Here is a 14,187-nt window from a genome sequence, read left to right as displayed (position 1 = left end):
CACTGGAATGACTTACAAGAGCAGGTTTAGGAAATAAACAGGCTCATTCTTCCTGTGGTTGTACTTTACATCATTCTCTCTCTCCTGAACTCTTTGCATACTGTAGTGCAAGTTGCATGGTAATGTGCACCCTTTCTGGTTTACTGTGTAATGGTTGGTTTTGTTTTATCTTTACCATCAGGGTAAGAGACCTCTTTCCAGGTTCAGAAATAGACAGATATGCACAATTCATAAGTGATTCCCTGAAAAGGACAAAGACAAGGGAGTTTGTGCCCTCCCAGGAGGAAATCCATGCTCTTCTCACCCGTGAAGAAATGACCACGACAGTGTACTGCCATGGTGGTGGCTCCTGTAAAATCACCATCAATTCCCACACGAGCGCTGGGGAGGTAATGCAGCATTAACCAGATGTTAGCCCATCTCTGGATACTGGGTCCGTTGAATTGACCTCTTTTTCCCATCCAGCTCCAATTTCTCATTATTTATTTTTCTTATTACAATCCTTCAGCTGTATCTGCAAAGCCTGTAGGGAAAGCACAGCTTATTCTGCAGGTTCACAATTGTACAAGGCCTGTGCTCAGGCTGTAGAGTATCTCTAAAGAGCTGTGTTGCAGAATCTAAGAACTTCTGGTATTCTGCCCATTAGAAAAGTAATAATTCTGAGTGCTTGCTAAAGACAGGTTTCTGGTGAAGTTGAAATTCCAGTTCATAATGTAAATGTAATTCTTCTGAAAGGAATATCCTACCAGTACTTTGATGATTAGCAGGCCAGAAGAAAGATTCAGTGTCTATGAAAACATTAATACTAAGCAGAGGTAAAAATAGTAGTGAAGAGTAGAATTGTTACTGGAGGCATCAAGAATATCACCATAACATCTGAATCCATATCTGCCTGTATCTTGTGCAGAGTTGCAATTCTTTCATCTTCAAAAGGGTAGTGGAGATTGAAAAGGTTCAGAGAAGAGCAGCAAGGACAATCAAATATACCTAATGACTTCCTTGCAAGGAATCCTCTTTAAGGTTAGAATTCTTTAATCTGAGAGCAAAATAATTAAGGGAGAAATGTGGTGGATGAGCATCCTGAAGAAGCACTGATTCTTCATTGTGAAAGTGTGTGCAATCCCTGCTCATTGATCTGTCTCTCTGATTTTGCAGGTGGTTGAGAAGCTGATCCGAGGTTTAGCAATGGAGGACAGCCGTAATATGTTTGCTCTCTTCGAACATAATCAGCAGGTGGACCGTGCTGTTGAGAGTCGGGTCATTGTGGCTGATATATTGGCCAAGTTTGAGAGGTAGAAGAATGTTTCATAATACCTTTAACTCCTAGCTGGGTGTAACACTGGGTTAGGTGATGGTACAGTCGGGTAGCTACATCCAAAGCAGCTGCAGTGATTCAAACATTCACTCTGGTGTGAACTCCCCTTTGGTAAGGTTCAGTTGTTCTTCCTCACCATTTGGAAAACCAAGTTCACATATTCTTTGGTGATGAAGAAGCATTCTTTATCAGGCTCATCAAGACAAAATTAGTAGGCCCAGTAGGGCTCAGGGAAGGTCTGTTTAAGTCTGACAATTACCTTGTCAATTTACATTGTAATAGCTATACCAGAAGTGAGAACAACAATTTGGGCATAGAAATGCAACTCTAGTTTCTTACTATGGACTGTGGTTTTGTGGCCAGACATACAAAGAAAGGAATAAATTGTACAAGAAGCTGGCAATGCCATTGTCTATTTTACATCTATTCTAAAGACAAATAAAAAATATTTGAAAGGGTGGCAAGGCTTTTCACAGTCACAGGATCACACAGAAACAGTATCTTGAAAATGGAGAATAATTTGTGTCCTGTCTCCAACTTTTGTGTTTATCTAAAACCATCAATCTAATTTTTTGATCAAGTATACATGATCAGAACTTTGGGTCCTTCTGAGTTAAAATCCTGTGTGGCTCAGAGGCAAAAATGGAAGCTACCAGAAAAGTCTGCTGCACTGATGTTGTCCTGGTAAATCAGATACTTCTGTATGCTCTTTGCTTCAGAAATCTAGGGATACCTTCATATAGTGAGTTGCACTATGGACATCCCAGTACCATTGTGCTTCTGGTTACTGGTTTCTTCCCTTCTTACTAACTCTTTCCTGTCTTACAGACTTGCTGGCTCGGAAGAAGAAGAGGAGGAAGGACAGTGGCAGCTGTATTTTAAGCTTTATTGCTTCTTGGATATTGAGAATGTTCCTAAAGATGGAGTGGAGTTTGCCTTCATGTTTGAGCAGGTAAGCTTCTTCTGGGAGAATGATTTGGTTTCCAGGGTGGCAGAAGCACAGAAGAGTATGCAGAAAACTGGCTTGCCTTTGCATTAGAAGTGGGAATACTCATTGGAGGAGAAGAATTTACTCCACTGGATTTTTGTGTAGAATCTACCAAGCAGATGTACTGCAAAGTTCTCTAGGGAACGGGAGTGTTAGAACAAAAGAAAGAAAGATTAACAAGGGCTTCAAAAATATGGAAGACCAATGGTAACAAAATGCTCTTAAAATTTATCTTGAATTTTAAAATCTGCAGAAATGTGGATAATAGTTCTAGAATCATCACTAAAAATAACTTCTTGCAGAACAGAGGTGTAAAGAAAACTGGAAAATCTAGCTCTCTGCAGAGAAGCTTTCAAGAACAACACATCTGTGAGGTGTTAGAGGAATTAATGAAAAAAGCCTACCTTTTGGGCAATTGCTTTTGATTAACAGAAAGGCACTAGCAGAGTGCTAAAGGAAAAGGCAGTGTAGGTAACAATACTGATCTGCTGAGTAATCTTTTGTCACATCACTAAACTCCATAGCACAATGATGCTGGTTAGGCCAGAGTTCACAGAATCACAGAACATTAGGGGTTGGAAGGGACCTCAAAAGATTGTCCAGTCCAACCCCTCTGCCAGGGCAGGATCACCTGGAGTAGGTCACACAGGTACTGGTTTGAAAAAGCCTTGCAATTAGGGATGTGAAACTAAACTTACTGGAGTACTCAGCTCTGTGATTTTGCCTCATCTTTATTACTTCTAATGAACACTTTGATCTTGCCTCAGAAAATTACAGCTGTTGAAAATGAATTGCTAGGTGTTAAAGGGGGTCAGTGTCCTGAAGACTGAAGTTGGCTGGTAGTGGATGGCATGTACATCACACAGACAATGGTACCCCAGGAGTGTTTTCTTGAAGTGAAGACTAAGTGTTGTTTACTTGCTGAATGTCTAGGAAACAGTCTAGACCAAGACATCTGGTACTCTGTGGAAACTCAGTTGTACCAACCCCCCCCATTGCCAGGACTTCCAGTCTACAAAACTTTCACTAGCAAAGAGTGGTGAAAGAGAAGTAACAGTAGGCAAGTAGCTGTTACTCAGAGATTAGATGTATGTGGAAACACCTCCCCCCAAATATATTTCACAGATAAACAGGCAAAGGGAATCAGGTGAAAGAGAAGGTGGGAGGTGCCATGGTGCAATGAGACTGAGATTAAGAGTATTGAGTTTATAATATCTAACTCTCTGCTGGGGAATATAATCTGCACACAGAAGCTGTAGCTGGTACAGCACAAACCAAATTGCCTCAACTCCAGTCTCTCCAATCTGTCCCAGACCTAACAAGTCCTCAATGCAGGACAGGATCCTCTTAGAGATACCTCTCCTGCCCAGGCTTGAAGAAAGAGATGTTCCCTCAACATTGTCCAGTTTCATACTTAGATTTCTGTATTATTATGTCTACTTTGACCCCCTGATGGGATTGACATTCTTGCTGGGATGGGCAAATGCCATAGGAATCTGGACATGGACCCAGCTGTGACTGAAATGTGCTTCTGCTTTCTAATGAGTTTGGGGGAACGTTTTTGTTTGTTTGTAGGCTCATGAAAGCCTCATAGATGGTCATTTTCCTGCACCGGAGGACACTCTGCAGCGCTTAGCAGCTCTGCGGCTGCAGTATCTTCATGGAGATTATTCTAAAATTAGTTGGACCCTTGATGGAATCTACCCAGTTAACAGACTAAAGTCCAAAATACTGCAGTCAACAAAGAACACTGGCACTAGCAGTCACACTTTAGAGAGGAGACGGACCAGCTTCCTTGAAGGGACGTTGAAACGTAGCTTCAAGACAGGCTCTGTAAAGAAGCAGAAGATAGAAGAGGAGCAGATGATGGAGATGTGGGTAAAGGAAGAGCTTTCAGCTGCTCGGGCAAGCATAGCACAGAAATGGACCAAGCTGCAGGGACTCTCTCAGCATCAGGCCATGGTGAAATACATGTCCATTGTAAAGGAGTGGCCAGGTTATGGGTCAACCCTCTTTGATGTTGAGGTGAGTAATGTGTAAACTCATGTAACTACTGCCAAGGAGAGGTATTAGCCTGGAGAACAGATGCAGCTCTGTGTATTACAGTGCTCAGCAACAGAAGTGAATTTCAGGAACTGGCTGTATTTTGCCTTAGTAAGCTTAGGGTAAGCTTGAGGTACTGTGTACCCAAGAGGTGTGACACAGCACAGAACAAGCAAGTTGCTGCATCCTAGTAAATGGAGGGAGTCAGTGGCTTCCTACTTCATTGGAATAACGATACCCATTTGGAGGGAGCTTTAAAAAGGTGGTGGCTGGTGAAAGCAAAAGTAAAATGAAGCTCTGTTCTCCTTACCAGCAAAAAGTGCAGTCCTGTTTTGTAGCAGCACAACAGAAACTGTTCAAACTGTGTCAGTTTGACCACTCATGCTCAGCCTGCTAGAGTACAAATTCACAGTTGCTGCCTAGGTGGATTACCATGGGAATTTGCTTGCACTCACTGTATTATCTGCAAAACACTAACTGGAATACTGATTTCACAAAACACTTCAAAATCTAATGAGAGCTGGTAGGCATTACAGTTCTTTATTACTCAACTAGTATTTGACTTACAGCTATGTCACTTCTATGTCTTTGCAACAGGGGCACCTGCAAGATCCCCTCTGCAGATAGCCCTTTGTTTCTATTGGAGTGAGGAGCTGAAATGTCCTATAGGAGCCAGAAATGAAGGGCTTTTCATTCCCCAATGCATTTGTGCAAAATTTGGTGTTTCTCTTTCTGCAGTGCAAGGAAGGTGGATTTCCAAATGATCTTTGGCTTGGAGTCAGCACAGAGAATGTGTCAGTCTACAAACGAGGAGATCCTAAACCACTAGAAACCTTCCAGTACGAGCACATCGTTTTCTTTGGAGCACCACAGCCTAACACCTTCAAAATTACAGTGGATGAGAGAGAAATGTTCTTTGAAACATCCCAGGTATATGAAAGCACAAAGCTTGTATGTGGAGTTCCACTAGCACCTGAGTGAAGCTCGCTTTCTAAGGACTAGACAGGTTTATTTGCAAGAGCTCTTGCAGAATGGACTGGACAGCCACTAAAAAAGATGAAGGGAGCTTAAGCCTGAAGTGGCATGGTCACTGTTCTTGAATGCAGGGATAAACAGAGAATGCCAGTTAGACAGAGGATGCCAGTTAGAAAGTGAAGGATGTTGAATGGTCTTCTAGTGCCATGGGAATTTCCAGTTTTGGGGTGCCTGTGAGTGTGGTTGGCTTTTTCATTCCTTTCCAGTATGCAAGCACAGAGTTCACAAACTTTAGAAAACAAAACAAAAAAACAAGCAAACACATGAACAAAGAAAACCACCAACCCATCAACGCCAACAAAAAATTAGTAGCATTAGAGTTGCTTTTCTTTGAGCTACAAGCCTGCTAAGGGTTGCCACACCACAGCACTAACTTATTAAGCATTTCTTTCCCTAGGGTCATGTTCACATTTAGTGTACTCCACGCAAAATTTGTAGTTCCATGGCTTTGGACAAGAGGGATATTTTTCTGCACAATATCTGGTATGCCTCAGTGGAATTAGGTTTTTAGTGTACTTATCCTCTGTTATTGTGTTCTCTCTCTAGGTGGGTGAGATAATAAAGATTATGAAAGCATACATCAACATGATCGTGAAGAAACGCTGCAGCGTCAAATCAGCCACCAGCGTGGACAGTCACGCTAGCATCTGGACTAGGTGATATGAATGCACTGCCACAAGAGAGAGGAAGTTGTTTAGTGATTGGTATTTGCAACTTGCCAGCACAAGTGTAGCAAGGATGTTTTTTTTAAGAACTCCACTTTCCACTTGACTGACTACTGTACTTAAAAACTGAAGTGACACCTACAGCACCATAGGATTTGCACCTCTGCCCAAAGACATTAAACAGTAACAACTCTTGTTAAAAATTAATGACCCCAAACTTGTTTTTCCCTTGCTTGTTTGATGAACAATGTACCTTAAAGAAGCAAAGTCAGAAGCATCCTCCTTCTCCTGTGTGTCCTCTGCTGCTTTCACCATTACCTGTTACAGTGGCAGAAAAATTGACAAGAATCATTTCTGCACTACAGGAGACAGACTTAAGCTTCCATATGAATTTCCAACATGCAGACATCTGAGGTCATACAGATCTGAGGTCAGACATCTGAGGTCATGGGATTGCAGTACGATCTGCTGAAAGAATATCTGGGGGTTTATTTATTTTGCAAGAAACTCTAAAATATATCTCACTGTGGGGTTTTTTTCCTTCAGGATATATTAATGATCTGATCTGGTCTTAAAAGAAAATGCCTTTGTGTAATGGAAGCCAGGTGGTCCAGCTAAGTATGGAGAGAGTATTATCATCCTACATGAGAGAGCACCTACATAAACATAGCCAAGGTGGTTCTTTACCTTCCAATAGAAGTTCACAGGTACATAACTATAAAAAGTGGCACTTTAAGTTAAAATTCTAAATACTCCAACATAGGAGAAAATCTCTGGGACTAGCACCATTGAAACAGATCATCAGGTGCCATTCCAGGTACATTCCAAATAGCACCTATTGCCTAAAAGTGAAGACTGCCTTTCCCCTGCACACCCCAGGAGGGGAGATTGATTTAGTTGTGTTCCCAGGAGAGCTACTCCTCACAAACTCTGGGTTTTAGATGGAGGCCAGGGGTTTTTATGGTGAGCAGCCTGCCTCCACATAAAGTTCCTCCTTATATGGGATTTCAGGATGATTGAGATCCCTGAAGTTTAGTTTTACGTGAACTGTTTCCTACTGAGTGAATAGGTGCCTAGACAAGAATTTCACTTCCTTTATACCACTGTAAGCAAATGCCAAACCATCCTTTAAATTCTAACTGGAACTACTTCCATTGCTGAGTCTCCAACTCCCCTTCCAGTCTCCTCTAGGTCCCTAGTTATCAGCAAAACTTGAACACAATGCTGTTTTGCCAAAACAACTGCTTCTTGGAGGTTTATGTAGCTACTTGCAATTTGAAGAAGCAGAATTATATTTGTTTTCTTCTCAGTGAAAGATGACATCCATCTTCAGTCTCTTGACTTCAAAAACTTGATTACATTGTTTAAAACTATTCAGTATCAGCCACATCATAAACTGGTTGTGTTAGCCATCAAGAAACCTGATGGCTAGTCCTTTTCCACGGCCCTTCTCTAGTCTTGAGATCCCAGAATGCAAAAGGCCAATCACTAGCACTGTGTTGCAGACCACTGTAGTTTTGAGGTTAACAGTACAAGAGGGAACCCTGTACATAATCCAGGCTTTTCTCTCATTCCCACTGCGCTTGCAGCATGTGCAAACACATGTGTGTCCACTTGTCACACAACCAGCCTAAGAGGATAGCCACTCCTGTGTATCATATGTTCAACTGGAGTTTTGCCTTAAAACCGTTTTACTGAGAGATCCTACAAACAGCCCAGTTTTTGTCACAAAGAATACAAACACAGCCAGGTCACAAGTGAGAGAGCAGGAATGCAGAGGCAACCTGAGAAGCAACACTTTCTATCAGTCCATACACTGACTAGATTGCTTTATGTATCAAAATAGCCCTGATTATCCCTCTTACTCTGCACTAGCTCTGTGTTCTGGCTCTTGGGTTGCTGCAGGCAGCTTGAACCCACTTGGAAATGTAACTCCCATTACTATTTGTTGTAATTTTGCTCATTTCTATTACAGAATTCCTTCTGCTGTCCTTTTTTTTTTTTTTTTTTTAATTTGTAACTGGCTTTACAAGATGAAAGTTTAATAAATTATTGGATTGCACAGGCTGTATTCACTCAGACATTGTGTGCCCGTGTTGAGATGACTGCTTGGGGATCTAACACTCACAACTTGTAAGTTTTGCAGGCATCATCGGCATAAGGAAGCAACAGCCCTTCCTCTCAGAAGCAAATTTGGCCTTTGTGGTGAATTCTAGAAAACAGTTTGTTGCTACAATGGAGAAGGCTTGGTTTCAGTTTCTGCCGCTTGCTTTGGGGCTGAGTCACACCATTGGTAGGTGGGAGATGTCCTATGGCAGTTCAAGGAACTGGTTCTGAGGTGATTACTGTGGGAATTGTCTCTGAAGACCTAATCTGCAGAATCAGCCCCATTCCTTCTCTTGGGCACAAGTCCAGAATCACTAATAACAGAGCATTGCTCCTAGCTCACAGAAGCTGCCAGCTGCACGTCTCATAGAACAGCAGGACCTGGACATAGTCCCTGAAGGGGTGAATCTAGGTGGGAGGCAGCTGAGCAGGCAGCAATGCAGACAGCCTGGCCTCTGGCTGACAAAATTTCACTCTGCATGCACAGGTATGGAAACCAAGCAGTGATGCATGATCCCCTTTAACATGCTCTCATATATCCTTTGTTCAGATGCTCAATGAGTGCCTCAAGACCCTAGAAATACATTATGCAATTTTCATCTCCAACTGTTCACAGATTCTTAGTTTCTCCATCCTTATACTCTTGCATAGTTTTTTCAGGTCTTTATTTGAGGCTGGAACTGCCTCTGCTTACTTCAGCAGTTGCTTTTCTATCCTAAGCTGTCACATTCCTTTCTGTGCACTTGTGGAAACTCGCTTCCTTTCTGCTTACAAAGTCTTAAGTCAGTTGTGTGCAGGCAGCTACTGCATGGAGGAGGGCATCAAAACCAAACACATGCTGCTAGGCCTGGATGTCTGTCTGAAATAACCCTCTTGTGATACAGCACCCCTCAGTCCCACCAGGGCCTGGCATGGTGTGTCTCCCCCACTCACTGCCTGCTGAGCTATGACTGAAGCTGAATTTTTTTTTAATTGATGGCAAACACCGAGACCAACTGCAGCCATCATGGATTAAAGCAGGAGCCAAGTTTTGCTTTTTGCATCTGTTGCATTTCAAACTGCTCTAGCTTCATCTGAGACACTGCTACTGTGATTAAAAAACCTGCACTGCTGCAGGTCCAGCACAACTCTGACGACATGGCACCAATTCATCTATGACTGATGGGGGTGAATAAACATGCAAGTTGGTGGCTGACTAACAGCATTCTCTCACTGCCTTCCTAATTCTGTTAACATAGAATCACAGAATCACCAAGGTTGGAAGAGACCTCAAAGATCATCAAGTCCAACCTGTCAACACAGACCTCATGCCTAAACTACGGCACCAAGTGCCACATCCAATCCCCTCTTGAGCACCTCCAGGGACGGTGACTCCACCACCTCCCTAGGCAGCCCATTCCAATGGTGAACGACTCTGTCAGTGAAGAACTTTCTCCTCACCTCAAGCCTAAACTTCCCCTGGCGCAGCTTGAGACTGTGTCCTCTTGTTCTGGTGCTGGTTGCCTGGGAGAAGAGACCAACCCCTTCCTGGCTACAACCTCCCTTCAGGGAGTTGTAGAGAGCAATGAGGTCTCCCCTGAGCCTCCTCTTCTCCAGGCTAAACAATCCCAGCTCCCTCAGCCTCTCATAGGGCTTGTGCTCAAGGCCTCTCCCCAGCCTCTTTGCCCTTCTCTGGACACATTCAAGTGTCTTAATGTCCTTCCTAAACTGAGTGGCCCAGAACTGGACACAGTACTCAAGGTGTGGCCTAACCAATGACGAGTACAGGGGCACAATGACCTCCCTGCTCCTGCTGGCCACAATTCACTATTCTTGATGCATGCCAGAATGCCATTGGCCCTCTGGTTTTATCACCCCATCTGGCCTCCATCTCGGTATTTCTTTTAATAGTTAATTGACGTTTGTATGTCCTAATATTCATGTTCTATGAAACAGTTGCAAGCCAATGGGTGTTAGTTTAGAATAGGATACAGTTAATAATCAGCACCTACACAGTAAGCATAAATGGTTTATATACAAGCTCACAGCCCAGGTTAAGTTCTGTTATCACAAGCACATGCATCCTGTTACTAAAGCATCTTGACTACAAACTGCAACCATTTGTTTACACCTTGCTCCAGACCAGGCAGCCTTTCCCTGTGTCAGCTGCGTGTTTTATCACTACTCTGTGCACTGACTCCAACATTTACATGCTCCCCTTGACAAACAGGTGCCACACACCGAATTCAGCCCCTTCTGTAAAATAAAAGCTCCTGAATCTGTGGATTGCAATTTTGCTAAGGTCTTCTCTATATTACACATCAGAGATTCCTAATGCCACACTTTGGCTCCATGCCACTGTCCACACAGAGGTGATTCCTGAGACCTCACATGCCAGTAGAATTCACAGTATCACAGTATCACCAAGGTTGGAAGAGACCTCAAAGATCATCAAGTCCAACATGTCAACACAGACCTCAGGACTAGACCATGGCACCAAGTGCCATGTCCAATCCCCTCTTGAATACCTCCAGGGATGGTAACTCCACCACCTCCCTGGGCAGCCCATTCCAATGATGAATGACTCTGTCAGTGAAGAACTTTCTCCTCACCTCAAGCCTAAACCTCCCCTGGTGCAGCTTGAGACTGTGTCCCCTTGTTCTGGTGCTGGTTGCTAGGGAGAAGAGACCAACCCCCTCCTGGCTACAACCACCTTTCAGGTAGTTGTAGAGAGCAATGAGGTTGCCCCCGAGCCTCCTCCAGGCTAAACAATCCCAGCTCCCTCAGTCTCTCCTCATAGGGCTGTGCTCAAGGCCTCTCCCCAGCCTCATTGCCATTCTCTGGACATGTTCAAGTGTCTCAATGTCCTTCCTAAACTGAGGGGCCCAGAACTGGACACAGTACTCAAGGTGTGGCCTAACCAATGCAGAGAACAGGGACACAATGACTTCCCTGCTCCTGCTGGCCACAATTCTCTTATCTCTACCTTCCTGTTCAGTGCTGTCTTCTTGCAGACCTGCAGACTGGCCCACCTTTGAAACCCTGATGGAGAGGGCTCCATCTCACTCTGTCTGCAACACTGTTCAGCTCTGGATGCAACCAGGAGCAAGTACATTTTTGGGCGATTCCTGGCTCTTGCCAGATGCGCACGGCCCAGCTGACAGCAGGTCACCACTGGCTGTTAGGGAGCCCACCTCCACCATCTGCTACCACCACCCCCAGGACATGCCTGTGGCATCCCACAGCCCTAATGCACCATGTCATCTCATCTGCCCCTGAACAATGGGGTCTCAAGGCTTTCCCCAAACTGGTGTGGTGGCTCTGGCTTACCAGTACAAGCAATATGTCCTTCCTGTAAAAGCAAACATCTGTAAATCCTGAGTGACTCTTCATGAAATAGTGACAACCTGTCACTATAAACTTAAGTGGTTCTGTAGTGCATCAGGCACTGGAGATAGCTTTTGCAAGTCTGCTAATGAACCACACATTCACAGGTGAAACTTAACTGCCTTGTTTCTTTCTCCTATTGCAGCACGATGCTGAGGGCAATTCAGCTGACCCTGCTTGTGCCTTGTCAGGGTGTGTCGATGGACACAGCAATATTTAAATCGTCAGCCTTCTTGTCCTAGCCCCCCTAGGATGGTTGTGCCTTGGTAAGTCAGTGTCTCTCAGCACAGCACTATAGAAGATCTGTGATTAGGCGCTTAGAACAAGAGCGGGATCTGCAAGGTGAGACTGGTGTGGGATATAAGGACACCGAATCTTTGTGGTAAGAGAAGCTCTAGTTGAAAGAGTGGAGGTGGGAAGGGAGGCCCTTGGGGACCCAAAGAGGGGAATGTTTGCAGCTGACTACAGCAAACTCCTTGTTGCTTTCCAAGTGCTTGAACCAGGGTCAGAGAGCTGCTCATTCTGGGGTTGCTGTGGGTTTGTTCCTTGCAGAGCCTCACCAAGGCTGTGGTGTCCTGGTGTTACAGGATGTTCTGGCTGTTCATGCAGGCTAGTGCTGGTGGTGGTGGGCTGTTGGCTCTGCTCATCCCTCTCCCTTCAGGCTCGTGGCTGCACTCAGCTGGCTGCTGCTCTTCAGAAGGTGGTGCTTTTGGGCCTCCTTTCCTAGGAGCTCACGCTGGTGGAAGGCTGCCAGGTTGGCTCTTGTGCCTATAGCAGTACACACGTTATTTTGTGGCTTAACTGTCAGTGCTGCAAAGCTGGTATGAGTCAGAACAGGTATAAAGCCTCATCTTTGTGCCTGGTGGCTGCAGGAAACAATACAAGATGCAAATTGCAGGAAGCCAGCCCTTTTCCTTAAAGTAGCTCACAATCCTGGTAAATGTGTCCTGCTGTTGTTCACACGCAGACCTCTAATTTACGCTCTCACCTGACACAAGATGCTCTTTAAACACCCAGATCACATTTATGAAAACAAAGACATTTCCATGAAGCAGAAAGCAGTTTGGTTGCTAATGGGGATGATACTCAGTCACAGGTGTATTTGTGAAATCCTCTCACCCAACTGCTTTGTAAGTGTGAATATGCATACAAGGCTTGATAGTTCTTACGACGTACCACACTTTTGTGTAATCTGTTCTGTATCATCTGTTAAAGGGGTGCTACAACTCATGACACTTGAAAATACATGTTTTATAGAAAGCAGTAGCACTCTTACTGTCCATATGAGTATCCTGAGATGCAGTGTGCAGAGAAGGTCTTTGTTCTCGTTCATTCTAACAAACAAACAAAAGAGCACATTTCGCAATCGTTATTTTGTATCACTGAAATCCCACGTTCTCAAAAGCCACATTGGAGTAAACTATTATATTTATGCTGAAAAGGAGCAAAGCTAACAAACAACTGTTGTTCTCATTATAGTCCCTTCTGTACTAGCAAACAGAAATCCTGAAGGACTTGCAGTCTGTGTTGCATTATTGTGTAATCACAATAAAATCCTCATCTGGTAATCCTCCTCTACCCCTGTGTTAAAAATTTTAGTTCCTGGCAGATATTACAAGAGAGCATACAGGAATTTTTGAGGTGAAAGTATTATAAAGGAATAAAAGCAAGATAACAACCTTTTAAAATTGCATTTATGCTATGCACCATTTGCAAGTTAATTTGCTACCAACAGAAAATTACCTTTTCTAGTGCTTTGTCAGCTCTCATCTTAAAGCCCTTCAGAACTAAATGGGAAAGGTCCATTAGAGTAGTAATTGAATTTTTCTTTCCAGTAGCTAATCTTTTTCCTAAGCTTAGTTCTTTAATACTGCTTATAGTTCTTGCTTTTAAACTCTGCAGTCTGTTTAATTTGGTCAATAAGAACTTTATGTACCTCTTGACAACAGAGTGAATTTGAGTAACTTCTGTGATCTTGGGCATTACAGATCCTACTGTGCTCCATACATACAGCAACAGTGGATGCACAAAGGGTCCAAACTGTAATTGACTTTTGGCAGCAAACATGTTTGGTCTTTATTTGCAGCCACACCAAAACAATATCACTGACAGGCCATGCAATGTACTTCCTTCTTTCAACAATGTTTAGATGTGTAACATATGTCCAGAGCAATGAGCAGATGGTGTGTTTGGTTTAAAAGGAAAAAAACATCCTAAGAAAGAGAACAAATGCATCAGGCCCAAACGGTGCTCCTGCATAAACACTTGTGGTTGATTTCTATGCCAATTAAGTTATTGACGCAGAAACTATTTATTAAAATAAAAATGCTGGCTGGTCTAGTGGCAGACGTGCATTAAGCTTTCCATGACACAGAGACCATTTTGGATTTGATGATCTTTGGGGTCTCTTCCAACCTTGGTGATACTGTGACCAGGCAAAATTCAAGAGGAAACAAAACCTATGCTGCTCCACACACCGTGGGACAGGCTTATCCCCACAGGAGCAAGCTCTGCCCCAACAAGAGGGAGACCAAAGAGAGGATCACACAGCAAGATCTAAGTGTACAAACCCCTTTCTACATTTACCTGAAGCTCTGCAGTTTTTGTTTAGAGGTGCCATAGTCCAGCAATCTGAGATGGAGTTCCAGGATGTCTTCTCACCTCCATTG

General features: G+C 43.6%; 1 protein-coding gene across 1 annotated transcript in view; it reads left to right on the top strand.

The window, feature by feature from the left end:
* Positions 1-8,053, top strand: part of LOC104309725 (unconventional myosin-X-like) — a 90,749-nt gene extending 82,696 nt beyond the window's left edge. Inside the window, exons 36-42 of the mRNA XM_054175253.1 lie at positions 182-389; positions 1,156-1,292; positions 2,144-2,267; positions 3,879-4,328; positions 5,085-5,276; positions 5,928-6,460; positions 6,491-8,053. Coding sequence (XP_054031228.1) covers positions 182-389; positions 1,156-1,292; positions 2,144-2,267; positions 3,879-4,328; positions 5,085-5,276; positions 5,928-6,041 — 1,225 coding nt within the window. The 3' untranslated portion in view covers positions 6,042-6,460; positions 6,491-8,053. The remainder of the gene's footprint in view (positions 1-181; positions 390-1,155; positions 1,293-2,143; positions 2,268-3,878; positions 4,329-5,084; positions 5,277-5,927; positions 6,461-6,490) is intronic.
* Positions 8,054-14,187: the final 6,134 nt, after the last annotated feature.

The sequence above is a fragment of the Dryobates pubescens genome, chromosome 2 (genome assembly GCF_014839835.1).
Source record: "Dryobates pubescens isolate bDryPub1 chromosome 2, bDryPub1.pri, whole genome shotgun sequence".
Classification (NCBI taxonomy): domain Eukaryota; kingdom Metazoa; phylum Chordata; class Aves; order Piciformes; family Picidae; genus Dryobates; species Dryobates pubescens.
Note: the sequence above shows the minus strand (reverse complement) of the source record. Positions and strands in the feature narration are given on the sequence as shown.